The 27,203-nt window shown below is 45.8% G+C and overlaps 2 protein-coding genes, 1 long non-coding RNA gene and 3 other non-coding genes across 6 annotated transcripts; all 6 read left to right on the top strand.

Moving 5' to 3' along the window:
* The first annotated feature begins 8,530 nt into the window (after window positions 1-8,530).
* LOC117845140 (uncharacterized) lies at window positions 8,531-9,437 on the top strand. The gene has a single exon (XM_034726071.2). The coding sequence runs from the start codon at window positions 8,736-8,738 to the stop codon at window positions 9,264-9,266; it is 531 nt and encodes a 176-aa protein (XP_034581962.1). The 5' UTR covers window positions 8,531-8,735; the 3' UTR covers window positions 9,267-9,437.
* Window positions 9,438-9,967: 530 nt separating this feature from the next.
* LOC117845139 (O-fucosyltransferase 31) lies at window positions 9,968-13,443 on the top strand. The gene is made up of 10 exons (XM_034726069.2): window positions 9,968-10,156; window positions 10,716-10,778; window positions 10,865-10,946; window positions 11,036-11,106; window positions 11,201-11,289; window positions 11,377-11,580; window positions 11,909-12,167; window positions 12,273-12,500; window positions 12,574-12,771; window positions 12,850-13,443. The coding sequence occupies exons 1-10, from the start codon at window positions 10,022-10,024 to the stop codon at window positions 13,057-13,059; spliced, it is 1,539 nt and encodes a 512-aa protein (XP_034581960.1). The 5' UTR covers window positions 9,968-10,021; the 3' UTR covers window positions 13,060-13,443.
* A 1,073-nt stretch (window positions 13,444-14,516) lies between these two features.
* On the top strand, window positions 14,517-14,607 carry LOC117846664 (small nucleolar RNA R44/J54/Z268 family). Its single transcript, XR_004638391.1, has one exon. It is a non-coding gene; the product is annotated as a small nucleolar RNA R44/J54/Z268 family (small nucleolar RNA).
* Window positions 14,608-14,720: 113 nt separating this feature from the next.
* LOC117846676 (small nucleolar RNA snoR122) lies at window positions 14,721-14,799 on the top strand. The gene has a single exon (XR_004638402.1). It is a non-coding gene; the product is annotated as a small nucleolar RNA snoR122 (small nucleolar RNA).
* A 96-nt stretch (window positions 14,800-14,895) lies between these two features.
* Window positions 14,896-14,969, top strand: LOC117846663 (small nucleolar RNA Z267). The gene has a single exon (XR_004638390.1). It is a non-coding gene; the product is annotated as a small nucleolar RNA Z267 (small nucleolar RNA).
* A 2,823-nt stretch (window positions 14,970-17,792) lies between these two features.
* On the top strand, window positions 17,793-21,779 carry LOC117842804 (uncharacterized). The gene is made up of 2 exons (XR_004637568.2): window positions 17,793-18,629; window positions 19,098-21,779. It is a non-coding gene; the product is annotated as an uncharacterized lncRNA (long non-coding RNA).
* The last annotated feature ends 5,424 nt before the right edge of the window (window positions 21,780-27,203 follow it).

Here is a 27,203-nt window from a genome sequence, read left to right as displayed (position 1 = left end):
AAACTCCCTAGCTTGCAGTCGAGGATGTGTTGAAAAGTCACTGAATCGGAGCTGGAAACATTCATGGGTACCATTGTGCTTCTGTGGTAGTTGATCTGTAAACCAGTCGCCATTGAAAATCGGTAAGGACATGTTTCAGCGCTTCAAGTCAATCTTGATTAGCCTGCAACAGAATCAAAGTGTCGTCTGCATACTGGAGTACTGGACATGACCGCACAGGTGCTGCCGAGTGTGAGATCTTGGGTTCCGATTTTACCATTTGCTGCAGGACATCGGCAACTAGGAGGAAGAGGTAAGGGGACAAAGGGTCGCCCTGGCGCAGGCCCCTCCCACAGGCAAACCAGGGGCCATGAACTCTATTGACTAGGATCGCAAGTTTGGAAGTTTATAGCAGATCACATATCCAGCTGATCCACGTTGTTGGGAAACCTCGCACTGTCATGATCGTGGTGAGACTGCTCCAATCGACAGAGTTGAAAGCCTTGGCAAAATCAAGTTTGAGCACCAGAGTGGGGAGCTTGCGATGATGACAACATTGGACGAGTTCCATAGCATACACGAAGTTCTCAGAAATGGACCTTCCTTTGATGAGCCTGTTTGATCAATGTCAATCAGCCGTGAGATCTAACCTTGCAGCCTTGTGGTGAGCATTTTAGCAGCGATCTTCAAGGAATAGTTCTGAAGGCAGATGAGGCAGTAGTCGCTTGGAGTCGAGGCAGTAGTGAGTTTGGGGATCATAACAATATAAGCCTGATTGAGTCGCTCCAGATCAGCTTCCCTATTCTGAATCGCGTGCATCAGCTTCATCACGGTTGACGACACTGTGGTCCACGCCGCCACGTAGAAAGTGGGTCCAAACCCATTGGGTCTAGGAGAGCTAGATCGGTTCATGGATCGTATAGTGGCCTGAGCTTCCGGCTCCGAGAAAGGTTCTAGTAGCGGTGCCGCATTCGCCCTTTCCGCGTTGGCGTAGAGAGTAGCAAGGTTGATGACACCAATATCCGCTTAGCGTGCGCGCAGGAGCTCCCGCAGGTGCACGGTGAGCGTTGATGTCTTGTCGCGGTGTGAGGTCACCACGACGCCATCAACGGACAGTGAGTGGATGTTGTTGCGCCGAAACTGTTGTGTCGCCTACGCGTGGAAGAAGCATGTGTTCGTGTCTCCTTCGTGAATGGCGCGATACTTGCCGTGCTGCTTCCAGTACGCCGCGTGTTCGCGCACTACGAGCTCCAGCCTGTCCTGGCATGTTCAACGCAGGAGGAGTTCCCCTACAGACAGATTACGCCCTTCCTCGAGGACATCAATCAGGTAAATAATGAATTTGCAATTTGGTAGGAGAGATGGGGGTGCTCGCTTACGCCGAGCCTACTCTTTAGACGCGCACCGAACGGCTTTCAGAGAACATGTCATTATCGCCACCGCGTCGTGTGCTGAGTTTACATTCCAGACCGAGAGCACCGCAGGCAAGAAGTCATTGTGTTTGAGCCAGGCGATCTCAAAACGAAAAAGATTGGTTTTTGGGATGGTCGTGGACATACACAGGAGGATGGGTGTGTGGTCGGAGGTGGGCTTAGGTATGGAGTTCAGGGAGGAGTTTGGGAAGGTGGCACTCATGGACAAGTTGAAGAAATTGCGGTCAAGGTGGGCTAGAGTCGGCGAGCTACGGTGCTTGGACCAAGTAAACATCCGGTCCAGGAGAGGGAGGTCGAAGAGTTGTAGCTGTGCAATTGTATTATTGAATGCTGCACAAAGTGAGGAATTGGAGGCGCCATTGCTATTGTCTACCTCACCATAAGTGAGGTTGAAATCCCCTACTAGAGTCTAGCACTCAAGCACGAGGTTGGCAATTTCCTCCAGGGAATCCAGAAAAGCAAGCGAGCCCTGGTGATTTGCTGAGCCCTGGTGATTTGCTAGTGATAGAAAAAGAATAGTTGGAGGCGGTAGAGGATATGGTTGTGGTGAGGGAGTGAGGACGTGAGAAGCACGCATTCAGGGAGAAAATGGAAGAATCCCAAGCTGTCAGAATGCCACCGCGCGATTCTTCGGCGTCGATGCACTGGAACACGTCTAAATTTGCCGGGAGGAAGCTTCGAGCTTTCAAAAGATCGGTGTGACTGAGCTTTGTTTCCTGAAGACAAGCAACGTTTAAGTGAGTAGAATAAAGGGCATCACGCATGACAAAACACTTGATATTATCACCTAAACCGCGGACATTCCAGGAAAGGAGAGAAAATGATACATTCTTAGAGTTCATGGGTGAAATAGGGACACCAACACTAGGGTAACAAGATACCGACCATAATAGCAAACAACAAAGAGAAAAGCTCTAGCTCTAGCAAGGACATGACTTAGATAGAAGGGATAGGGCATACATAAGACAACATTAGATACGCTAGAGCAAGCAGGGAGCAGGTGGGGGTAGTATCCCCAAACTAGAGCGCGTCGGCTAGTAGAAGTGGTCAAAGCAGACCGCGCGGTGATCATCTCGAGTTCATGCATCAGCCTTCTGAAGCACCTGGTCCAGCTGGAAGGAGGTGGCAGCGCCAATGTCAAGGACTTGATCTAGAGCATGAACAGCGGATTCGCCGAGTCCCACGGTGCTAGCGAGCTTGGCGAGATCCACAGGCGCAATGGGCTTCTTTGTTTTCTACAGGAGCTTCTTCTTGTTCACATGGCGTTGCACGACTGCTGAGAAGAGAGACAAGCTGTTCTGTAGCGCCTTGAGCTGGGATGCCTTTGCCGTGGCATCTACAAAATTGCCGGCTTCCTTGGCGGCGAGGCGGGCGCTATTGCGGGTGCTGATCGTGAGCCGGGTCGCGGTTGGCGCACGGTGCGCGGCGCGTGTGCCCCGGCGTACTAGTGCTTCTTGTGCCACATGTGAGTTGGGGGTGGCGGGGGTTTGCAGCAGCATGGGAGGCGAAGAGGTGTGCGGAATGGCTACGGGCGGGGTGGGCGCGTCACTGTGCCAGGTGAGGAAGAGAACTGGTTGGGTGTGGCAAAAGCTGGTGGCAAGCACGGGTGAGCGCGGCAAGTGGATGATGATAGGGAGCGGCGGCAGACATGGGAGAGGAAAGGCGTTTATGAAGCCATGGCATAGAATAGTAGCACTAAGGAACGCAGCTGGGTGAAGCTGTTGCGCATTGTGCATAGGAACTTGGGGGGCCGGCGGTGGAACTGGTGGCGCCGGGCCGAATGTGGTGGGTGGCGGGGGAGCTTGTGGTTGCGCTGCCTGTGCAGGCGCAGGTGGGGGATGTTTAGAGCCGGGAAACTAGGCAGGAGCTGGGGGAGTTGGTGGTGGGGGGGCAAAGAAAGGGATCCAATCCCCATTGGCATCAAGCTGTTGCTCACGCGGCCAGACAACCAGGATGCTTTGCCGGAGCACGACGCCATGGCCGCTTGGTGTGTGAACGCCGAGGCGACTGGGAACATGGGGATGCTGCAACTCGATGACGAAACACATGCACGACCAGTCGAACTCAGGCAGGCAGAAGGGGTCTATTTCTATCATAGAACCAACACAACTGTATATGTCACGGACCTTTTCAGCCTCCCAGTGCTCTTCCGGTAAGTTCCAGGTTGCGACGTGCGCTAGCCAAGCCGATTCACGGAGGAAACGGTCATCTGTGTCCTCGACGCGTTCCAGGTGAACCACCGTCCTGTTGAGGCGGATGGGCTGGACAGCCATTGTAGCTTCACGTGCAGCCGCCGTTCCAAAGTGGATGAGAGCTACCCCACGGGAGGAAGGAAGCAACTGGAAGCGAAGCTGCGGGGCCGCCACGTGGAAGGCAGAGTGGATGAGTGGAGCTGGGTTCACAGCCACCCCTGGTGGCTCTACTTCAACGAAGGAGAACCTCGCGGCATGCTCCCAATCGCCCTCCGCTACCCAGATCTCGAGGTAGTCCGGTCCTGACAGTAGCTCTTCGCTTTCCACCGACACCACCTCCTTGGAGGTATCATACACTGAGACGTACTCCTCCTGAGTAGCGGCACTGGCGCTGCCCGTTTTCAAGCCCGCTCCCTGATGCTGGAACACGGCTCCCAAAGTGGGCACGCTCGGTGTGGCAACGCGTGACGAGGGGGTCGGCGGTAGAGATCGGCTTGAAGCGAGCGTGGTAGCAGCCGGGGAGGCGCGTTGGCGTGGAGACGTCCCCCCAACCATCTGGATGTCCCTAGCTTTGGGGATGGGGCGTCGGGACACGGTTTGAGTAGAACGGTCATCACTCCGGGCCGGCACTTTCCCAGTATCCACTGGTTCACTGAACAAGTCTTCGAGGAAGTAGGGGCCCTCCTCTGGGACGGTGGTGGTCAGGCGGCTGTGAAGCTGTTGGTCTAGAGCGGGGCCATTGCTGGTGGATGCGAGCATGCGGAGTGGGGGGGTGAATGGTGGTAGGTTCAGAGGTGTGGGCGGTGGTGTTGGGGTGGCGGAGGGCGGCGGTGTGGCGCGGGAGGCGAAAGGAATGACGTTGAGGGGGACACGGGTAGCGGGGACAGGGATGGTGGGGTGGTGGCGGGGGTAGGGGTTTGCTCGCGAGGGAACGCCATGTGGTAGGCGTAGCCGCGGTGGCTGGTGCGTTGACACAGACGACAGCGGACCGGGTCGCAGCAGTCGCGCATCTGGTGATCTCGGCTAAGGCAGCGATGCAACCGCGGTGATGCAGAGGAATGGCCTTTGTTCTTGCTTGCACAGGAGGGGGGGCTGGTTTAGCCGGTGCACCTATAGCCAAGAGGTAGGAGTTGTTGGGAGTAAAGTTTGAAGCGACAGGAGCCTCTGGGGGGTGGCATCCATGCTTGCTAGCACAACCCCCTTCATGTCACGGTAAGGGGAGCAGGCCCGGGTCAGAACTAGGAATAACTCCTGTATCCTTGTGTATCTCAATCTGACGCACCGTTCTGTCCCTGAGGGGAGTTGTCGCATCATCTCCGACAGAGGTTGGCACTCGAGCCGCGCTCGTCCTGCGCAGTGCAGCTCGGTAGTTGGCGTGCAGTAACTGTTGCTTCCTCCTCCCAGAGCGTGGCTGCCATTGCCACAGCTTGGTCCTCCGACTGATGCAGGCAGAAGGACTGATGGTGGAACTCGAGATGACCACGCGCGAGAAGGAAATTAACCACAGAGCGGCAACTGAACTTGGCACGAAACACGCCACGAATGATGGCGCGCGCGCGGACAAGTTCCGGCGGTGCCGTCAAAAGATAGGAGAGGACGACAGGTAAGGAGCGGTGAAGCGAGACATAGGAAAGGGGTGGTGACCCAAAGAAAAGCGTCACGAAGAGATGGGAGAGCACCTGGGACGCTGATGGTGTGAAAATCGCAAAGAAGAAGCTCTTGCATGCGAGTTCCCGGTCTGGCCGTGGCGGCATCGGCGACGGTGGTGGCGGATGCAAGTGGCGTTCGGTTGCGCGTTGTCAGGCGGGCACAACAGCGGTGAGAGTGGTCTCACCGCTTGGGTGGGGAGAGCAGCGGGCTGCGGCGGCGCGGGCTCTGGGTGCGCCAGAGCTGGAGGTGCCCTGCTCGCAAGGTGCGGGAGACGCCATGTTCTTGGACGCTCTCGACTCTTGACTATCAAAGCCTTATAAATATAAGGCAACTTGCCGGGTCAGATTTAGTAGGAAAAAAAAAGTAAATTGGTCAGGTTTATAGTCAACGTTAGAGGTGTAGACAAGAAATTCTTTTTGGTTTGGTCATAAGTTGCTAGGTCTAAAACATGGATTAATAAGATATTACAAATACATTAATCCGACCCCTGTTCAGACAGGTCAGGTTTAGTAGAAAAATAAATTGGTCAGGTTTATAGTCAACGTCATAGGTGATGACAAGTATTTCTTTTTGGTTTCGTTATAAGTTGCTAGGTCCAAAACATGGATTAATAAGATATTAAAAATACATTAATCTGACCCAGCAGCGCAGCGACCAGTCCCATCGGAACAGCTGAATACTTGAATGCGGCTTCTGCGTTGATCAGCTCCAAGTCCTAAATAAAAAGGAAGACCCTAATCTTGAGACTACTAGTCCATAGTTCCATACTAGCTACTCCGTACGATTATTTTATCAGAGCAATAGCAGTCAGAGCTAACACGTCATGCAGGTCTACTGTGTTGAATGTTGATCCAGTCTTGCGTACAGTTAAACCCGATTGCATTTCAGAGCAATGAGTTTCCTTCTTCATATCATATAGAGAAAAGAGTAAAGTCTCTTGCCGGGGGAACAAGTCATGACCCATCGGGTTAATGCTCTTTCCTACTAGTAGGAATATATGCATGTTGGTCTTCAGCCGAAGTACGCGCTTGTACGATGATGAAAATTTCTTCCCAATGCAAAGTGAAACTCTAAATACTTGTGCAACATGAAGCTGCAAACTGCAAGTTATTACTATGCACTAGAAACTTCTTGCTTAGGCGACGCAAAACTGCAAGAGAAGACATCCTCGGCACCTTGTTCTCTTGTTTACATTTTCCTCTTGGGGTCCAAGCAATGGACAAGAACAATTCCTTTTTCACCTGATCTCCAAAAGGAAAGAACAATGCATGTGAGGAAGAAAGGTTTCCCTTTGAGAAACGAAACTAGCACTTCGTTCTCTGGAAGAAAAGGTTAATTAAATCAATTCAGCTACCCATGTGACTATGTGAGGAGTCGATTACTAGTTATATTCTACTTCCCTTTGGAAATCATTTTGACTTTTCTAGATTATATAGTGTATGTCTAAATGCATAATAATATCTATGAACCTAAAAAGATCAAAACGACCTACAATTTGAAACGGAGGGAGCATATCTTATTATTAGCTAGCAAACTATGAAAAAGTCTCATTTCTTTAATTTATAGAGAACGGGACAAGAAGATTATCATCAGGTAGCCTCATTATTTCCTATTTGCACCTGGTATGCATTAGATTGCAAACGGTAAACTTTCCACGGACGAATGATCAGGGTTAGAAATGCTTCGAATGGTGAAAAATTGTAACATAAACACACCTAAAAACTTCATAAAAATCTGAACCTTTGCCCAGCTCTAGATGAGGTCATTTTGTACATGCATACAAATGCTCAAGTTCAGACTCAATCACCCTTTTTTTGAAGTTTTTTTTTGAAAAAAAACAAATTTCAAGGCCAATATATAACACTAGAAGACAACCTTTGTGTTGTAGTCCTATTGCCCTTGAATATGTCCTCTTTATATCTCCTATTTTTAAATGACTTTTATTTTTATATCTTCTGAACCATGGGATCAAATTTTGCTGATTTCTAAACATAAGACAGAATCCTACATAGAGTTGTGCAAAGTTCCTTTTTTTTCGGAAGCTTACAAATACCTTGTTTAACGAAAATAAATACCTGATTAGCCAAGCGAACGACACTCCTTTTGTCCTTCGTGATGCTGATCAGGCAGCCAAAATAAATATTTGCACAAGAGGAATTTGTTTATGGTATTCGACCTTCAATACCTAGCTACTAAAATTTAATACAATCCAGGTTATAATTTGTGGCATATCTTGGCACCTCTTAAGGATGGTGAAAAAAAACTCTATAATGATACTTTCTTCGGTCATTTAGTGATGTTTTGGACATCGATGTGACTAGTTCCTCGTACTCCCCCCATTCCAGATTGTATGTCGTTTTAGTTCTTCTATGTGCATAGTATTAGTATGCATCTAGATATATTGCATGTTTAGATGCATAATAATATTTATGAATCTACAAAAGTCAAAACGAACTACAATTTGAAATGGAGTGAGTAACATGATAAAACCATAGTAGAATTGTATGTCATGAAACTTTCATTATATTTTCCTCTCTACCGGAAGGAGTATAGCATGTAAACACGTGTTTACTGTTTAGAAAGTCGCACTGTTCCATCAGTAAAAGAAGATGTAAATTAAGCCCTCCGTTTTAGTAGTAGCAAGACGCGGACCCGAAATTTACCTCCCCACTCCGTCCACCCGACCGAAAAAAATAGGGTCAACACACTCGACCGCCAACGGTCCTCCACTCCACCCACGTCCGTCCAGCCGCCGTAGGGCCGTGCCGAAGCAAACCGACTCCAACAAACGGCCAAAAACTTAGACGAGAAAGGTGAAACGAAACCACGCGAAAGCGAACGGAGGAGCAGCGCCACCGAGCCGCAGAGATGGTCGATAGCGAAGGGGAGAATCGCTGCATCTGCGTGGAATTGCTCTGTTCCAACTCCAAAATGGAGGGAGACGGACGCCGCCGCCGGTCAAGTCTCCGGCCCCAACGTGACGTCGCATCCCATCTTCCACGCCGCGAAGCCTCCCGGAAAACGCCCGGTGCCCCCCCGCGCACCCACGCGACCGTTCCACCTGTTCCCCACACCACGACCGACGCCCCGGCCCCGCGCACTTCCATTCCATCCCACCACCGCACCACGGCCTCTGCCTGCTCCTTCCGCGAAGCTGCCCGCGATTCGCGAACCGTCCCTCCAGTCTCCACACACGCGCCTCGCTTTTCTCCCCGGCCGCTTTCGCGTTTTCGTCCCGGTTGCTCCGTCCACGCACGACAAAGGCCGCGCCTTGTTGTCGTTGCCCGGTTCCTCTCTCTCCTTCCGCGCGGTCGCGCCCCTCGCCATCTTCCCCTGCCGAGCTATATATGCGCCGCGCCCACGGATCATCAAACCATCATCAAACGCCAAACCCAACCAAGTCGCACAGGGGCAAAGGATCCAAAGCACCAAGGAGACAGAGATCAGGTCAAGCGAGGCTCTCGTCAGAGACGCTGCTGCAATGGAGATGGCCTCCGCGTCCGCGCCCAGCACGTCCTCCTCCCACAACATCTCCCTGTCCCTGGCGCAGGCCGTGCTGACATTCTCCGTCCACGCCGTCATCGTCTTCCTCACCGCCGTCAAGAAGTCGTCCTCCGCCTCCTCGTCCCGCCGCCACGAGGCTGCCCCCGCCCCTGCCGCAATCGCCGCGCCGTCGCCGACTACTAAGCCCGCCGCCGCCAGCGCCATCGACATGGACGTGGTGCTCGGGGTGATGGGCGCCGGCGGCGCCGCGGTGTCCGTGGGGTTCGAGGAAGCCGCGGCGCTGTTCGAGGAGGAGGCGGCGACCGTGGAGGAGGCCCGCGCCGCGTTCGCCGTCTTCGACCGCGACGGCGACGGCTTCATCGACGCCGCGGAGCTCCGGAGCGTGCTCGGGTCGCTCGGGTTCCGGGCCGCCGCGGAGTGCCAGCGCATGATCGACGCGTACGACGAGGACAAGGACGGCAGGATCGACTTCCACGAGTTCGTCAAGCTCATGGAGACGAGCTCGTGAATTAGGACACCGATTAGTTGGACAGACGGACCGGATGATCCGGTCGAATTCATCCGGAAATTCTTTGTTCGTTCGTTCTTTCTATGTTTTTTCTTGGCCGGAATTGAGCCGAATGATGCATACTATATGAATGTGTATACTCAAAACCTTAGATATGGATTCATTTCTTTATTCGAACGTTGTATGGTTCTTCAAAAGATACAAATATCATCAGGGGCGGGAATATCACCATAGCCAATAGGCGATAAGCCAAACAAGGAGAAGCACCAGGATCAATAAGATTATAGAATGCAAAATATTGGCGACGGCACTCTGCAGAGTCATTGGGTCGATGGTTACTAGTGGAAAGTTGCTCGCTAACGGCTATTCGAAACAAATGATCCGAACAAGAATTATATGAACTTCACCCAAAAGAAAAGTCGATCCTTACATGATGGAAAAACATAGCCCGCTTAAGAACATTTAATCTAACTTGTGTGGTCTGATTGGCACTGGAGAAATTCAATTGAAAATCTTTCAATTGGATTGGCAAAACCGGAAAATATGTATAATTTTTGTGTTTCTTGGAAAACATCAAAAGAACGGATGGACACAAGTTGAAACGGCCTTCCCCAATTAGAGGAACCTGGGCTCTCACTCTAAATGGACCAAATTAGGCCCACTAAACCCAGATCCTTCTCGTAGAAATCTCACACAGCACAGTCCACGCTTGTGGGCTTCTCTTTTCTTTCCCCTCGTCTTCCAGCAAGGAGGAGATGCGGAGGGCGTCACCTTCCCCGTCTCCGGCGAGGGGTACGGCGATCTTCGCCGCGGCGGCCGTGGTGTTACTGCCGGCCTTATTCCCCCGGATGTTCTCTCCGCTCGGCCACGCCTTCCCTTCGCTCTTCTCGGTGAGTCCCCCTTTCCTCCTTCATACTCGCGCAGCTCGATCGGGTCAGGTTTAGACATACTGACAGCTTGTTGAACGTTGAGTTGCTTCCTATGGTTTAATTGCTAATTTGTGTCTCCTTGCCGTTTGGAATGCGCGAAGGTCGGGTCATTTTAGGCGGATTGATGTTACTGTCAGGGGATGTATGTCGGGCGAGAAATGGCGTGTCAACATGACGGAAGTTGCAGCTGTTTGTAGATTGTTAGTGATGGCATGGAATTTCGAAACCGGTTTGAAATTAGTTCTGGCCTGGAAAATAATCGAACTGAAGCTGCTGCCTAAAGAGATGGTTTCTTTGGAAATACAATGTTTTTATATCTCTACATGATCTTTTACTCTTGGATCTGTTTTAAGTCATGTAATGAAGCATGAACTGAATAACTAAGCTTGATCACCGCATTGTACGATTTGCTCTCTATCATTGCACTCGGGTTGCAATAGAAGTATATTTGTTGTGACTTATCCTGTAATATTATTTTTATGAAGTTTACATGTGTTTTCTTTTCTTCAATTTTTTGTAGGAGTGGAATGCACCTAAGCCAATGCATCCTTCTCTTTTAAATGAGGCTTTGCGGTGGGCAATTGTGAGTAGATATACCTTATATGAACACTAGAATGGTTATGTTATACATTGGAGGATGTTTTCAACTTTTTCCCCTTTTGGGTACAGCCAGGTGAGCAGAAGAGAGAGCTCTGGTCACCCTTGTCTTATCAGGGGTGGAAAGCATGCTTAAAGTCATCAATTTCTCATGGTAACTTACTGATATCCAATAACTACGAAAAAGCATGCCTCTTCCTGTGATAGAAATCAGGCTCTTACACACTTGTTTCAAAATGATAGCATTACCTCTGGAGCCAAGTGGATACATACAGGTATTTCTTGACGGTGGACTTAACCAGCAAAGAATGGGGGTAATGCTCTACAATTACTGATACTATGATATTGAACTTGGATAAATTGCTCAATCAACTTTAGATTATCCAGCTCTATCTTTTTGCTCTGTAGATATGTGATGCAGTTGCAGTTGCAAAGATTCTTAATGCTACTCTTGTTATCCCACATCTTGAAGTAAACCCTGTTTGGAAGGACTCGAGGTGCCTCTGGAGTTTGAGACTACTTTATTTTGTGTTCTCCTGTTGAACTGGAAGTAATTTGTGTATTGGCATTTCCTTCGGCTGCAGCTCATTCGAAGAAATTTTTGATGTCGATCACTTTATCAACTCCCTAAAAGGTGATGTTTCCATCATCAAAGTACTTCCAAAAGAATTTTCTTGGAGCACAAGAGAGTACTATGGCACAGGCATCCGTGCTACGAGAATAAAAACTGCACCTCTTCACGCCTCAGCAAAGTGGTATCTGGAGAATGTCAGTCCTATCCTGCAAAGGTTTGAGAAAATTTAATTTGCACCGTCTCTGTTTGTTATGCACGTGTTTGCACATTGTGGAAGTTCCTTGTACCACATAGACATCTTTGCAGACTTCCAAGTGATTACTTTAATGACAGTAGTTTGCAATGACTTTGATACTGATAGCCACTTGATATATTGCATAGGATTACTAAGAAGGTCGTTCATGTTTTTCCCAGGTCAACTGCTACTGAGTTTGCTCTGTTTGTTTTAACATGATGTCTATTCATTGTTTAAATTGATGAGTTGGTTACTTTATGAATATAATTCTTCACCAGCAATCTTATCCATCTGCTGTCATTGCCAGCTATGGTATTGCTGCTATTGCCCCCTTTTCTCACCGCCTCACATTTGATGATCTGCCTGCGGATCTTCAACGTTTGCGTTGTAAAGTTAACTTCCAAGCCCTGGTATTTCGGCCTCACATTATCTCACTCGGGGAAACTCTTGTGAAGCGCTTGAGGTCTCCTGTCCAGGGGCATTCCGATGAATCTATCCATCAAGTTGTAGAAGAAAGCACAAATCAAGCTGGAAAATATGCAGTTTTGCACCTCCGTTTTGATAAGGTAAGTGGAAGAAGAACTTCTGCTCTATTGATGGTGCTTGTGTATTTTTTTAGCTTTTCAGAGAATTTATGCTTGTAATATCTCAAAATGACCCGTACTTTTCAGGATATGGCTGCACATTCATCCTGTGACTTTGGAGGTGGCAGAGCTGAAAAATTAGCTCTGGCTAAGTACAGGAAAGTTATCTGGCAAGGGAGGGTATTAAATTCACAGCTAACTGATGAGGAGCTTCGGAACACAGGACGCTGCCCGTTGACCCCAGAAGAAATTGGGCTGGTACTGGTAGCCCTCGGCTTTGACAGCAGAACTCGACTCTATCTTGCTTCTCACAAGGTTCGACTCTTCTGTGAGCTAACTCATTCTTCCAGGTAATGTCATGAAGTTTTAACACGCATCACATGTTCAGGTATATGGTGGGGAAGCCAGGATCTCTAGCTTACGCAAACTTTTCCCATTAATGGAGGATAAAAGAAGCCTTGCATCCGAAGAGGAACTTGCTGATGTTGAAGGGAAGGCTTCTGTGCTAGCAGCTCTTGACTATTATATCAGCATGCATAGTGATATTTTCATCTCTGCATCACCTGGGAATATGCACAATGCTTTGGTAAGTTCTCATGGCCTCTGTATTTGCTAGATTATTCCTTTAATCTGTGGTCTTGACTTGAATAAATTTTCATTTCAGTTGGCTCACCGGACATATGAGAACTTGAAGACAATAAGGCCAAACATGGCATTGCTGGGCCGCATCTTTGTGAACAAAAGCATGGAGTGGTTAGAGTTTCAGCAGGCTGTACAGGCAGGGCACAAGGGAAGATATGGGCAAATCAGGCTGAGGAAGCCAAAGCAATCTATCTATACCTATCCGGCGCCAGATTGTATGTGCCATGGGTAGACTCCTAAATGCCACATCAAAGACTGCTGTGCTAGGCTCTTCAGCTCAAGGGTTCTGCTAGATCACCAGCTAATCTGTCAATGGCGCTCCTTACTGGCAATTTCTAGCTCTCTTGGATTGCGACATTTGGTTCCGGTGTTTTGGTGGTTTAGTCATTTAGCTCATTCAGTTGAACCTTAACTTATACCAACTTTCTTGTTCTTTCTTTCTTTCTTTTTTGAGAACTTATGCCAACTTGACTTGTAGCCTCCACGAAGACAATCCCTTCCCGGTAACATGTAAATTTTGAGACCGCTGCCATGCACTAATCATTTTCCCCCTGTTCATAATACAGTCTATGCAGATGTAATTAACAGAAATTCTTGGTTGTGACTGGTTTTAGCACATCTGACTCTCCATTCTTCTACTTCTACATCAAGTTTTCTTTGGTCATACTACACTTCTTATTTGTCCTTTACGATTGTCAAATCAAATCGGAGACCTAAAACTCTCTCTTTGCCCATTCGAAAAGATATATGCAAGTGATTTCGCAAATTTAGCTTCAACCAGAACTCAGCGCTGAATGTATATCTTTTTATAGGCTAGCTCTGATCTTGCAGGCATAAGAATAGGCATTTTGCCCGCAGTGTTCACCAAATACTCCCTGGACAAGCAGTTGTTTGAAAAATCAACGGTATTTGCTCTGCGCTAATTAGAAGAGTACATTTCGCAAAACCACGTATACTCTAGTCATTGTTGCTCAAAATCTCAAAGGTTTTCGGTACCTAAGGAACTCCACTCCCCTCACACAACAGAACATGACTGCAGTTCTGCACTCTGCAGCCTCACGTAGCTCCTCGCCTCCTCCCACGGTGATGAATGATGATGGACTCCAAAGAGTCGACGATGCGGCCAACACAGTACGTTCATGAGACGGAGCCGGTGCTGTGCGGTCTAATACATCATCAACAAACATCACTTCCTCTGCCAGAATTCACAGCGCCAAAGTTTGGGATGAAAGATGCAAAAAGAATGGATGGAATCTTAACCATTGATGGTCCCTTGAATGGTTCAGATGCAGGGACTGCTTATCTTACAGGGTGAAAAAAATAGAATCTCCAAACGGGCCCAAAATGAGATCGTCAGACTGGGCCTAGGGCCCGTTTCGGTTTCTGAACAGAAGAAAAGGCCTAGCCCACGAACAGAACACCAGACCAGACAACACCAGAAAACCCTAGATGTTCGATGGCAGCTATATATACGGCCGACGCAGCTTCCCCAAACCATCGCCTCGCCGACCTCATCGATCGCCGCCGCAGGAACTGCTCTCTCCCCTGTTCTCCTTTTGTTTGCCCTCAGTTCGAGTCCAGTAGCATCTTTTGTTTCTTGTTTCCTTCTCGATGCCTCGTATGGCCTACTCGGCATCGTTTTGCTTTTCGTTTGATCGTATTTCTTGGCGATTTGGAAGGGATTTGATGGGAGCAGGTGATGAGAACAAGACAGGGACATCAGAACCCTCTTTTGGGCATGATAGACTGAAGTCTTCAATGGGAATCTCTCTGATGCTTTTTGCTTTCCCAAAACCAAATCGATTTCTCTGCCAGTTTTCCTTTATATTTTCGCCTCTTTTTTTCTTGATTTTTTTTTAAATCTGATCTCGAAGGTAACTCGATTCTATTGGCTGCCGATGATGCATAAAAATGCACGTATTATCGGATTGTTCCATGACGATCTACATAAATTGTCACTACCACTGAGGCAGACTCTTAGATCTGCAATCTATTTCTTTATTAGAATTTGTTGATTTTTTTTCTTTTTGCTTCAACATTAGCTTTTATCTTGTGAGTAATCAGGAGCAAATTGCCGATGATGGTGTTAAATATACTTTGTAGCGTTCTCGCTGTGAAATAAACCTACAGCTGAGGCAATTGCGTTTCAATTCACATTTATCTAGTTTGATCGGATTTTGTTTAGTCATCGCAAACAAATTTCTTCTAATTCATCTGTTTTTTACAATAGGTTCACGAATCAAAACTTAAGAACAACTAAGTAACTGAAACTGTATCAAAGTCAGATAATGCGGTATTTACTGCAGCGTTAAGAAAATTGAAGTGTTGAATCTTATTGGCATTTACCTGATTTGAGGCAGAATTTCTACGTTGGATGACGTGCAGAGGCTAGCAATACAGCAGCGTAGCGTACCCATGACAAACAGCAATTATAAGAGCAGTGCTCGAACTGGATTCAGTCCGTGCAGGCCTGAAATTGATTACATTCAAACAGGATTTTGTTTGTCATGCTTGAAATCGATGACATTCAAACAGTATCTAGTTTGTCAAGCTTGAAATCGAACACATTCAAACAGGATTCAGTGCGTTTAGGCTTGAAGTCGATCCTCGAACGGATTCAGGCGTGCAGATCTGAAATATCCCTGAAGTCGACGATATGTAATAAAATATATGAAACTCTGTCCATCAATTTAACTTGTTTGTAAACTTCATATTTTGTAATTTGAAGTTATACTAATCTAACTGTATATATTCTTCTATAACTAAGCTGTTTATATATGAATTTATCCGTAACATAGGCCAAAGCATCTACAGGCTGTCCTGTTATTCGGTACTGAACCGAATCTAGCTCGGTTTTGATTGTTGAACTCTATTGCTTAAAGAAATTCTGTTGCACATTAGGCTGAGGTATGTGGACTGAGGTTAACACGTGATCAACACAAATGGTTTAGGATAAGGAAATTCTGAGCGGATCAGAGACAATCGAAGATATAGTGTTGAAGCATGAAGGCTAGCAAGTAGCAATCATGGATGAAAAATGTTTATATCAATGTGGTGATCAGAATTTTTTTTAACAAAATGGGAATCGCTCAACTTTAAGATTAGCTAATTTAGTTCCCCAACTTTCATTTTTGGGTCAAACTCATCCTTGTGATGATATGTGGCTCCATATTACCATGAAACTAATACGAAAAGTTATTTTTACCCTTCTTTTCTCTCTTTAATTTTTGCTTTTAGAATTCAATAATGTATGATCCAAAATAAATATGAGGATCCATATGTTTGTCGAGGGAGTATGAATACATACATGGAGCATGTATAGCGTATCACGAGTACATGAGCACATGTTTATTTTAAAGCATACGTACACACATTGAATTGTATATATTCCAAAATAATATGAGTAAATACTTGTTTGGGTACATATATTTTGCCTAACAAATTCATATGAGCACATGAATGACTTTAAAGAGTAGGAGGAGATACACTTTTTAGAAACCATATTTTGTATTAGTTTAAAAAATATATTGTTGTGTGGATGTATTAGGAGTATGAGCAGATACATGTTTGACCTATATGAGCTGAGGGCAAAAGGGACGTTTTGCATTACTCTTATGCTAACATAGAGCACCACATCAGCATAACGACGAGTTTGACCTAAAAATGAAAGTTGAGGAACTAAATTGACCAATTTGAAAGTTGAGGGACGAACTTGATCCTTGATGTAGACTTCAGGGACCAAAGTGCCTATTTTGCCTTTAAGAAATGAACATCTTTTTTCGTAGCAGGATCGGGGGCTCCAAAATGTTTATTTCGCAGGTGGTCTTACAAACTTGTTTTTGGTTTTGATAAGAACTTCTAGGAGAAAGTATTTGAGGATTTAAACAATTTTTTATTAAAGAAAATATCCTGTCTTGAATATTTACATGTGAATGTCTGTGACATAAAGAAACAAATCTGACCATATAACCAGAAATATTTAGACTCCAAGCCTCAAACTAAGGAACACAAAAAACAAGAAAGAAAGAAACTAAAAAAGAAGGATCGAAAGACTAAACTTCAAACTTCTTCTATGTCGTTGCTTCAATTTATGCGTTAACATACACCTCACATAGTCATATCTGTTGTCTTCTTAGAAACTTTTGATGTTAGGATCGTCATGCCTGATGAGTCATCTCTATCTCTCTATGACGAAATCCAGCAACTTCAAGCACATTGGGGATTAAAACAATTAGGGGAAGTCTATTGGAAACCAAGAAATTAACAGTTGTGATTGGGCTATGGTTAAATATCGTTAACTAATCTTGGTACTTTCAATATACATGTCAATAAAAATTGTCAAACTACATTTCCCACTAGTTCATCAGTAGTACTTAGATGAATCATTTTACTCATAGTTTAGACTAAATACATATATTTAAACCACTTTATTATTGTCTCAAACTACAGATGTAATCCGAATCTCGGAGCTGGAGATGTGCCAAATAGGACTAAAGTAATGGGCACCACTATGAGGAAAATACTTGTAAAAGGAAAAAAAAAGATTCATATAACTCTAAATAGATCATATTTTAATAGAGATTTTGTACCTGTCTTATATTTTACTGATTTAAAATAATCCAGCTGTGGATTTTTAGAGATTAACCATATTCTATATTTTTAGAAAATATAGATATATGCAAAACCTCCTTCAAATGTTGAGGGTCAATGGTCAGAATTAGAGACTGGCAATAGTTTGATAATAAATAGGCTTTATTTTCCCATTGAAAACGCACCAAAATGCATACAGCGCAGTCGGGAGCTGAACCGGAGCTGCGACGCTCGGCACTGGTGTCTGGTGGTGCAGCACTTCAAGAAAATGCTGTCCTGTTCTGTGCCACTGCCCACTGCCACTTGAGCTATCTTTGGATTCTTCCTGTTAGCTCAACGAGCAGCTCAGCTGTTCAAAATAGTTCGGTGCGTGCACCGTGCGCTGCAGCCGCCCTGGTTATCGACGACGGTGGTACCGGAACCGGAGGCGCCGTCGCCCTCGTTCCAGACAGCGGAGAACACGGGCTGGCGCAGTGATCCGGCCGCCCGCGCGCGGACGCGAACCGTGATCGATCTCTGTGCATGTCCGGAGTCTTTGACCGGGCAACCGGCGGCAGGGCAGGGCAAGGCAATAGGCATGGCCCCTGCTTCCGCGGCTTTTCCGTCTGGAACATTCGCTGCCGACTTGCAGTCGCCGGCACGCAACGCAAGAGGTACCTGAACCGGTGCAGGCTTACCGGGGAACAGTCGGAGCTGAAGCCTCCATGTACCGGCGAGGCGGCGACCAGTCAATGCTGTGGTACACCGAGTCCCCCAGCAACAGCTTTGCCACTGTTCTGACTTCAGCTCGTGAAACGGTGATCGGCGCGCCACAGTTGCAAAACTCTCTTCGTTTTGGAGGTACAAGGGGCTCAGGCGTCTAGCACTTTAGCCTGCTGTACTCAGTTTTCATGTTTCTCTGATCAAAGTAACTCATACCGACATTTTCATCTGCTGCAACATCTGATCACTTGATTAAGAGATTATCACATGAAACTCGAAAGGGAAAAGCTGAAGGTGTGTCACCCGAATTTCTGTCCGTCAGATCTTTTCTGTGTGTTACCTGTGAACGTGTGATCCAGCCTTGCTCTGTCTCTTGGCTCTTTCCTTTTCCTTTTCCTGCAGTCTGGCCCCACATGTAAGCGACTGACTAATTGATGTGTTCAGTCTCCAGGTTGTCTCTTCATTTTCCTCGTCGCCATCGCTAGAGCAGAGACGCGAGGCGACCCTAGGGTTCGTCAGTCCCTCCACTCAATCCGTGTGTTCTTCGTTGATTTCCCACCGAATCTCTTGTCCATGTTTGTCCGGGATTTTTCTTTGAAGAGATGTTCTAGCAGGTGGAATCCTGGAGATTTTTGTGTCATTCACGTGATTAGCCTTTTGATTTGCCCGTTTGCTCAGATTTTAGTTCGAAATGTGGCCAAATTTGTGATTGGGTATATGTATAGTAGGGTCGCAAAACCTTTTGCTAGGGGATTTGAGAGTTCCCTGGGAATGTTGTTCTAAGTACTCTGGAGTAGCAGCTAGCTAACTAATTTTTTATTTAGGTTTCCATTTGCTTCTTCTCAGTTATGTATATCTATATCTGTTTGGTGCATAGTTTGATTTGTTGGATTAGTGTTTGATATTTTGCTTTGTTTCATCAGAAATCCACTGATTTTTTCTCTTCTAACCATTTCGTTCTTGTTTTGTTCTCATCAGTGAATAGCAGTCCCCCTAATGATGCATTTCCTAGTGGTTCAAAGCTGGAGTTTAATCTCCTTTTTGAAATATGGACACAGACCTCACAGAACCAATGCATCAGTACGAAATCCCCCTTCATCAGAAATAGATGGAATCTTCTTATGACTAGTATTTGCAGCGGAGTGATGGTTAGTTGATTAGCTATATTGCTGGTAAGAAATATCTGGTGAACCAACATGCCTAGTCCATCTGACTGGTCAGTATCCCTTTAGGCAATGCATAGTTGGATACAAGATGCCAATATTGCTTTATTTGTTCCGTTAACTATAATGCATCATTGGTTGTAGAATCTGATGCTGACCAAATTAGCTTCTCCATAATAGGGTGTATGAACATCTGTTTTAGCTATTTGTAAGTTGAAATACTAAGTTGATTTCCTCTGGTTTCCTATGTATTTAGAATTGTAGTGTATATATGGTCGAATGCTTCAGTTTCTTATATACTCCACTTAAGTTAGCTTGATTTTGGGTATCAAGCTTATCTCAGAGTTTTTGAAGAGAGAAATGCATCATATGATAATAGTGATAGCAAGCAGTACATGATTTTTTTTTGTGTATTCGGGCTTACACATTTTGTTCCTCCAGTACTTTACAAGCTACTGTTGTATTCCTCCACTGCTTCTATGTGTTTAGCATTTTATATTTTTAATAGTGCTTGGATTGGTATTATTTTGCAACATAGTCTGATGTATAACTCCCCTAATCCCAATTCACTATGTTATATATATTTAGGCTCCGACACAGTCCTGGTGAATTATTTTTATGGTGAATTTGTTGCTGTCAATATGGTATCCCCACATTGTAATTTAATATGTTTGATTTCTGAGTCCATTTTACGCCATTGTTTCATTGATTATGCTTGGCAATTTTATATTTCATCTTATTCCCCTTCTAGATCTTCACTATGTTACAAGCAATACATGTTTAAGCATTTATACAAGTTCAGACTGAATTAGTTACCATCATTGACATGAACACTGTAGCAGAAGCTTGTGAAGATTAGCTATACATCTAGAATTACTGTCAGATTTACTTACAATGCCAATTGTATGGTTTCCTAAGGTTTAACCATTTCTCACATTAGATACAATTTGTATGTTTTACCATGTATATGGCATCTTAGGTAATCCTACTTCTAGTGATAGTTCTGCTATATAGTGCAAGTCATCACATTTTATTTGGGTATACTTGTACAATTCTAATATCTTAGATTATCCTTATTTCTGTCTGCGCTATACTATTACAGTTATAGTTTAGAATAATCATAATTACAGTGATAATTTCACTATAATTATATACGATGTACATGTAACAGTTCACTATGTATTTTCATATGCCTATTTGTCGTTTGCATGTGAGGGGTTTCACTCATCACCCAAACTATCTGCCATTTGACAGGCTATAGAAATAATTTGAACATTTGACATTTGCAATTTGGTATTTTCTCTCTTTGATTTTCATGTTTCTTTGCATATGACGGGTTCGTCATGCGGCCACTGAATTTGCAATTTGACTGAACATAGAAAACATCTGCCAAATCTGGTATCTTTCTATATTTTCATTTCATAATTATTTGCAATTTAATTGACCACAGAAAGCATCAGGCCAATGAGTTTTTTTCTCTGCATATGGCCGTTCATCCGTTTGCATATGAGAATATGGTTATAACACATTGTCATTGTACTGCTAAATTTATTATTAGACATTATACATATGTTAAAAAGAATTTGACATTATACAATGTAGCCACTGATAGTTCACACTATACTGGCAATAACGTAATATTGTAATGTATGCATTGCATTGTATAAGTGTACATTAGCGAAACTTATTTTATAAATGTAAATCTTTAAAGCCTGGAAGGGACAATTAGCTGTTTTGTTATCTCTGTTTTTTGCCGCCACTTGTTCTTGAAGCCTATTGGGCATCTTGATGTCTCCAATCGTGATTACTTCATTTCCAACACTTCTGTATTACTTGTTCTAATCCTGTATTTTTCTATTTTTCTTGTATGCATGTTGGGTTCTCTTCTATAACGTGATCTATTTTAACTACCGCACCTTTTGTCATAATATGATTTTTTTTGCATGTCACTAATTATTGTATCCCTACCACCATGTTCATTCTAAGCTATGTAAGAAGGGAAATTAACATGCAAGGGCTTTGAGGAGCTGCTAGATGATGAAGCCTTGTTGAAGCATGTTTTTTCTACCGTTTCTTGTCTGAATAATAAATATATATGGACTGCAAAGTCTCCTGATGCCTAGTATACAGCATGATCTTCTAATGTACCATGCTCCTATCTATGCAGTATCATTTTATCCGAATCGTATGGCTACTCTGATCATGTTCTATCAAACATGCATGTATGCTTTGTGCAATCTTCTGAGAGCTTTTTTTTTTCAGCTACATGGCTGCATTAGAAATAGTTCTATCTTGTGAGTGCACTGTCTAAAATGTACCTGTGCATTTTCCAGATTGTGAGTGCACTGTCTAAAATGTACCTGTGCATTTTCCAGATTGAGATATGCAATAGGCGAACCCTGCATATTTGTCTGTATATGTGTATTTTCTTTTGCTGTACATGTGTATTTTCTGTTCATGTGTATGATTCAGTCAGAACTATGCAGGATGACCGCCATATGCTTTTGTTTTGTTTTACTACTAACTTTTTCTCTGTATTTTATGACCGTCAGATGTTGAATTGATGGTTCTGGATTCGGGTGTTAGATCTATCCGAAACACCCGAATTTCTTTTTGGGGTGGAAATCGAGTGTTTTCCAAGGCCCAAACACCCGGGTGTTGATAGCGCCAAACCTATCTTGCTTCCTGAAGCCATGATGTTATTTGGCTTCCGATGCTTTAAGATTCGTGCGCAAGCCACCAGCCGTCGATCTCTTCTTCCTCTTGCTTCCTTCGGCTCATTCACGCGCCGCCGCCGCTGACGCTTGCGAGCGGCAGCGCTCGCTGGAGGGGTGTCATCGGAGGGTTGGGAGGTGGGGGGAGTGCCCGGCGGCGACCTCACCGTCGGCTGGGATGGTGGTGGAGGTGGCGGTGGGGTTAGGGTTAGGGTTCGGGATTGCTGCAGGTGGGAGGTGCAGGGAGCGGCTGTCGGCGAGGTTCCCTCCAGCGGGGTGGTGGTAGATGCGGCGGCGGGGGTAGGGTTAGGGTTTGGGGTTGCTGGGGGTAGGGATTCCAATGGCTGCTGGCCATAGAAGAGGAGGGGGTGGGGGCGGCTCGGAGGCCCGGCGGTGGCGGCGGGTTGGCCGGTGGCTGGGGCTGGTCGGCCGGTGGGCCGGTGACCGGCGGCGGGGGTGAGGAAGGCCACTGGGTTAGGAAGGGTGGGGTAGCCAGGCGGCGGCGGTTGGTGGGCGGTTGGCGCGGCAACCGGCGGCGGAGGAGGCAGGGGTGGAGGATGTTAGGAAGGCTTCATGGGCCTTGACGGGTCTAATCCATACTCTCTGGTACACAGAAGCTAGATAGGAGCTCCCGTTGATAGCCCCAACACCCAGGTGTTTGCCCAAACACCTGGGTGACATGTAGACAGATCCAACTCGAAATGGTAGCACAATCCGATTCCCTCGAATCCCAAGGACAGGGGAGCCAGTAGGATTTATAGAACCTACTGTATGTTCGAACGGAAGAGCAGGCCGCAAGCCCCGTGGTGTCGTGTCGATAGGTGAATAGGTGATGGCGCTGCATGCTCCTACGGGGCGTGGCCCCGTAGCCATATAGGTGCACATCCTGTCGACGCGACCAGCGCATGTTCATGTCACATGCACCGCCAGTTCGTGCCGCCGGCCGGTGCAGGTCGGAACGCCCCCATATAAGAGAAGCCGAGGCACGCCGCGCTGCTTTGCTGGCTTGCTGCGCCAGCCATCGTCTTCCCAGCAATCTCTGAAGTCTGAGGAGACCCGAAGCTGAAGCTCCAGAGCAAGAAGGTCCGAACCCCAGTGCGATCGAGCTGTGAGTGAGTGTGTTATGGCCCATGTATGATGTTTGCCATCTTTTGATTAGCTCTTGCATGTGGGAGGGAGGCTAGCTGTGTGTGCGTCGCGTAGCCAAGGATGACTTGCCTGCAGCTCTCGGATCGGAGAACGGCAAGTCTGAAGATGGAGAGAGCCGGCAAGTCATCTGTGACTACGCGTTTGCCCCCTTCTCTCATGCTAGAGCGGTCAAAGAAGCCATTTGAGGTGATTCGGAGTGCATTCACTGAGAGTGAGAAGTGGTCCGAGCAAAGGTTGCTGGTCCAGCTGAGACGAAAGGGAGGTATGAAAATACTTGAGAGTATTCCCTAAAGTCACAACGAAGTTCCCTTTTCTTTTGTGCTTTCCGTTGAACAAAATTGGGTTACCTAGCCACCGAATTTCTCCATGGCATGTTTTCACATTTAACTCTTGAAAGTTGGCTCGAGTGCATCCACCACCCGGAAAACTTGACTTTCGTCCTGAGACTTAGTACCGGTTGATTTTTGATCCTCCTGTGACCCCCTTTAGTACCGGTTGGAGCTCTACCCAGTACTAACTTCCCTCCTATAAATCAGGCGTCTTCTTCCTCCTACCCGAGCCATTTCATTCAGCTCGGGCTTCATCCATTCATGGCAAAATAGGGGAGACGCTGCCGGATTTTTAACCATTTTTTAGGGATTTCACTCATTCAAGTGGTCTAAAGGTTAGAAACTTCATCCTCCCTTGATATATGGTTAGTATACTAAGTTTTATGCTTTAGAGCTAGAGTAATTTGTGATTTTAAGAATAAGGTACAATGGAGAAAAGTTTCATTTTATGCATGTGTTATTTAGAGCTCATATTTATGATTTTATGAATAACCTACAATTTTTTGATGCTATGTTTCGTATCAGTCAAAGAAATTGATACGAGGTTAGAGGAATAATTTCATAGTTAGTCCTTTACAAATATGAGCTAAATAAATTATGGGGAAAAAATATAATTTGTTCATATTTTAGTCATTTGCAAATATAAGTGAAATAAATTGTGGTCCATAGAGATAATAAGATGAAATAGAGATATGTAATTAGTTATTTTTAGAATAAGTTACAATGGAGAAAATTTTCATTTATATGTTATGTTTGAGCTAAATAAATTATGGGGAAAAATATAATTTGTTCATAGTTTAGTCATTTGCAAATATGAGCTAAATAAATTATGGTACATAGAGATAGCTACTGCTGCTGGAGGTAGTGGCGATGGTGGGGGCGATCGTCGTTCCTCTCGCGGCAAGGGGAAAATCATAGTAGGTCTTCATGATAAGCCAAAGAAAATGAGCACGTGGGAGAGAGCAATGCTTTGTTATTTGGAAAGATGTCATGAATATGCTGTTGCGGCGGGTCAAGAACCTCCTTTTGGTGGTCATTATGCTCCACCGACTGGGTGTTTCAGGTCTACTGAGTACTACCGTCGCAGGAGGGACAAATAAACCACATGATGAGGCTGAGTCAGCGGAACCTTCATCTTCGCCTCCCAAGGATGCTTAAAGTCCTCCCAGATAGTACTTAGTAGATGGTTTGTTGTAATATATCATGTTGTTTATTATATTTGTTATGTTTGTTTGATGGTATTTGTATCATGTTTGTTATGTTTCATGTATAATTTTATGGATAATCAGAATATCTCTGGTTCGGTAATATTTTGTAGATGGATCGGTAATGGATGTACAACCTGAGCGAACGTTTCATGGAGTACATTAATGACTTGCAGGGTTTTTTCAATCTGGTAGAGTCCAACAAGCTGCCATCTGGTTTCATTTGCTGCCCATGCTAAATTTGCAAAAATGAGAAGGATTACTCATCCAGAAAGACTATTCACGCTCACATATACAGTTTGGGATTCATGCCGTACTATTTCGTTTGGACCAAGCACGGGGAAAGAGATTTTTAATATCATGACTCACCTTCCTTCTTTAATATCATGACCTACCTTCTAGTTCACCTTGTTGAAGAGATTTTTATTTTTGTCCTATATTTCTACACAATATGTTCCCTTTAGAGAGGTTTATGATAGTTTTGAAAAAGTATGTTCATAATTGTGCCCGTTCAGAAGACCGCGCCCCTTCAGCTTTTGAAGACAACGGCGTGACCTAGTGACGGAATCTGCGGGTTTTCCGTTATTACGGCGCACGTGCTGGACGGAATCTATGGGTTTTCCGTTCTTGCGGCGCACGCACTGGACGGAGTTCATGGGTTTTCCATAATGTTTTTCACGGCATGCTTCCGTGGCTCTGCCAGTCCTCGCGCTCACGCTCAGGGGCTGGGCGCCTATTTCAGGTTGGTGTGCCTCCATGGCTCCACCAGTCGTCACGCTCACGCTCGAGGGCTGGGTGACTATTTCTGGTCGGCGTGCTTCCGTGGTTCCGCTAGTCCTCGTACATATGGATTCGTTCATGCTACGATATGTTTTTGACCATTGTACCGATTATTTTAATTGCTTCAATGTTTGGGGGCTACTCCATATGGAGTGCGTCTTGCGACGCCTTCCATGTCCTTCGCTATGATCTACTTGATGCTCGACATCCATCAGCTCAGCGCTCGACTTCGCTCTGCGCGTATGGCTCTGCGTTTGCTCGAATTTTCTTCTTTTTTGAGCACTGTGCAGCCTCTCCGTCACTATGATGCCATCACAACTTCAGTTGACCATATTTCAAGCTTCGCTGTGATGTCCTCAGGTTTCTGTTCGCCTACACATCGCTCAGGGGCTTAAGGGATATGGGTACCCCATGGATCCCCACAGACCAAGATACTGGCCTGTCCTAGCAAGTGGGCCAGCCCGACCAGAACATGAGGACCGAGGACATGAAGATACTTGGAGCATGAGTCAAGGAGGCCGGGCGATTCAAATCAGTCCAGATATTGCGGGATACTTGTTGTAATCTGACTCGGGTTGCTTTCCATGTAACAACTGACTAGATTAGATTGAAACCGACTTGTAATCCTAGGTCGTCCGCCTATATAAGGCGGCCAAGGGTGCCTCCCGAGGGCACGTTAACTCTCCGCATACCTTACTAGCAATACAAATCAGCAAAACACAGGACATAGGACATTACTCTCCGGAGACCCTAAACCTATCTAAACCTTCGTGTTCTCGTGATTACCTTCATGTTGTTGATCTTGCAGTCCTCCCTACCTACAAATCTACCACTTGGGTAACCTCCTGGTGGACTACCGGGCTACTAAATCTGACAGTTGGCGCGCCAGGTATGGGAGATTGTGAGATCCTCCCAGCGAGCTCGATGGTATCTCGCCCCCGTGTCATCTTCCCTGACAACAAGAAGCCCACCCACCCACACCCTCCGATCTCCACGTCATCTCCTTAAATTCAGCGCATACACCAACCCCGCGTGACGGAGCGTGGCAGCTCCGACCCGACGTCATCTGCGTCCATGAGGGCCCACTGTGCTGACCTGCGAATCACACGCACGAAGGTATCACCTCGTTCGACGGTCAGGCCGGTTCCTCGGCACGTCAACACCTTTGATCTGTTCATGGTGATGGAATGTTACGAGCCATCTCAAATAGATAAGTGAAGTCAGATTTACTTTCCAGATTTTTTCTTGATCGGTTCGTAGTAGATCACCCGTGAAACAAGGATCTGTTATTTTATCTCTTCATTCCAAACTAATCTCCTACTCACGTTATGTTTTGGATGGCTAACCACCTAAAGAAATATATTCTAATTATTTTCCTCTCTCCATGTGAGGAATGAAAGCAACGACGTGTGCACCTCATCGCGTTCTTGGACACTCATATGGCCATCTCATCGCTAAAGAAACATGCATCAACATGAGTTCCGGCTCACGTACATCTACATCGCCTAGATGGGAGTTCACGTGTACAACGTCGAGACCTCAACGACAACTGTCCTATTTGGCTTTAGTGTCAAACGCATCGTCATAGAGCATCTCTCTGCCAACAACTCGACGCCAATAAAGCTAAGTTTTATTTACAATTAAATATTTTACAACTTTCGTATACCTACATACGTCTCGACTCCTCCATATCTCCGTGACTTTCGTTGACCGCCTCAGCTCCTCTATGTCTCTGTGACTTTCG

The sequence above is a fragment of the Setaria viridis genome, chromosome 2 (genome assembly GCF_005286985.2).
Source record: "Setaria viridis chromosome 2, Setaria_viridis_v4.0, whole genome shotgun sequence".
In the NCBI taxonomy this organism is placed as follows: Eukaryota; Viridiplantae; Streptophyta; class Magnoliopsida; order Poales; family Poaceae; genus Setaria; species Setaria viridis.
This window is presented reverse-complemented; position numbering and strand designations above follow the sequence as displayed.

Bases quoted from the DNA above. Each gene is read 5' to 3' on its own strand.
- LOC117845140 (XM_034726071.2), top strand. From the start codon at position 8,736: ATGGAGATGGCCTCCGCGTCCGCGCCCAGCACGTCCTCCTCCCACAAC.
- LOC117845139 (XM_034726069.2), top strand. From the start codon at position 10,022: ATGCGGAGGGCGTCACCTTCCCCGTCTCCGGCGAGGGGTACGGCGATC. The intron at 10,947-11,035 runs GTAACTTACTGA...TCAAAATGATAG, and splicing joins AAAGTCATCAATTTCTCATG to CATTACCTCTGGAGCCAAGT. The intron at 12,168-12,272 runs GTAAGTGGAAGA...CGTACTTTTCAG, and splicing joins TGCACCTCCGTTTTGATAAG to GATATGGCTGCACATTCATC.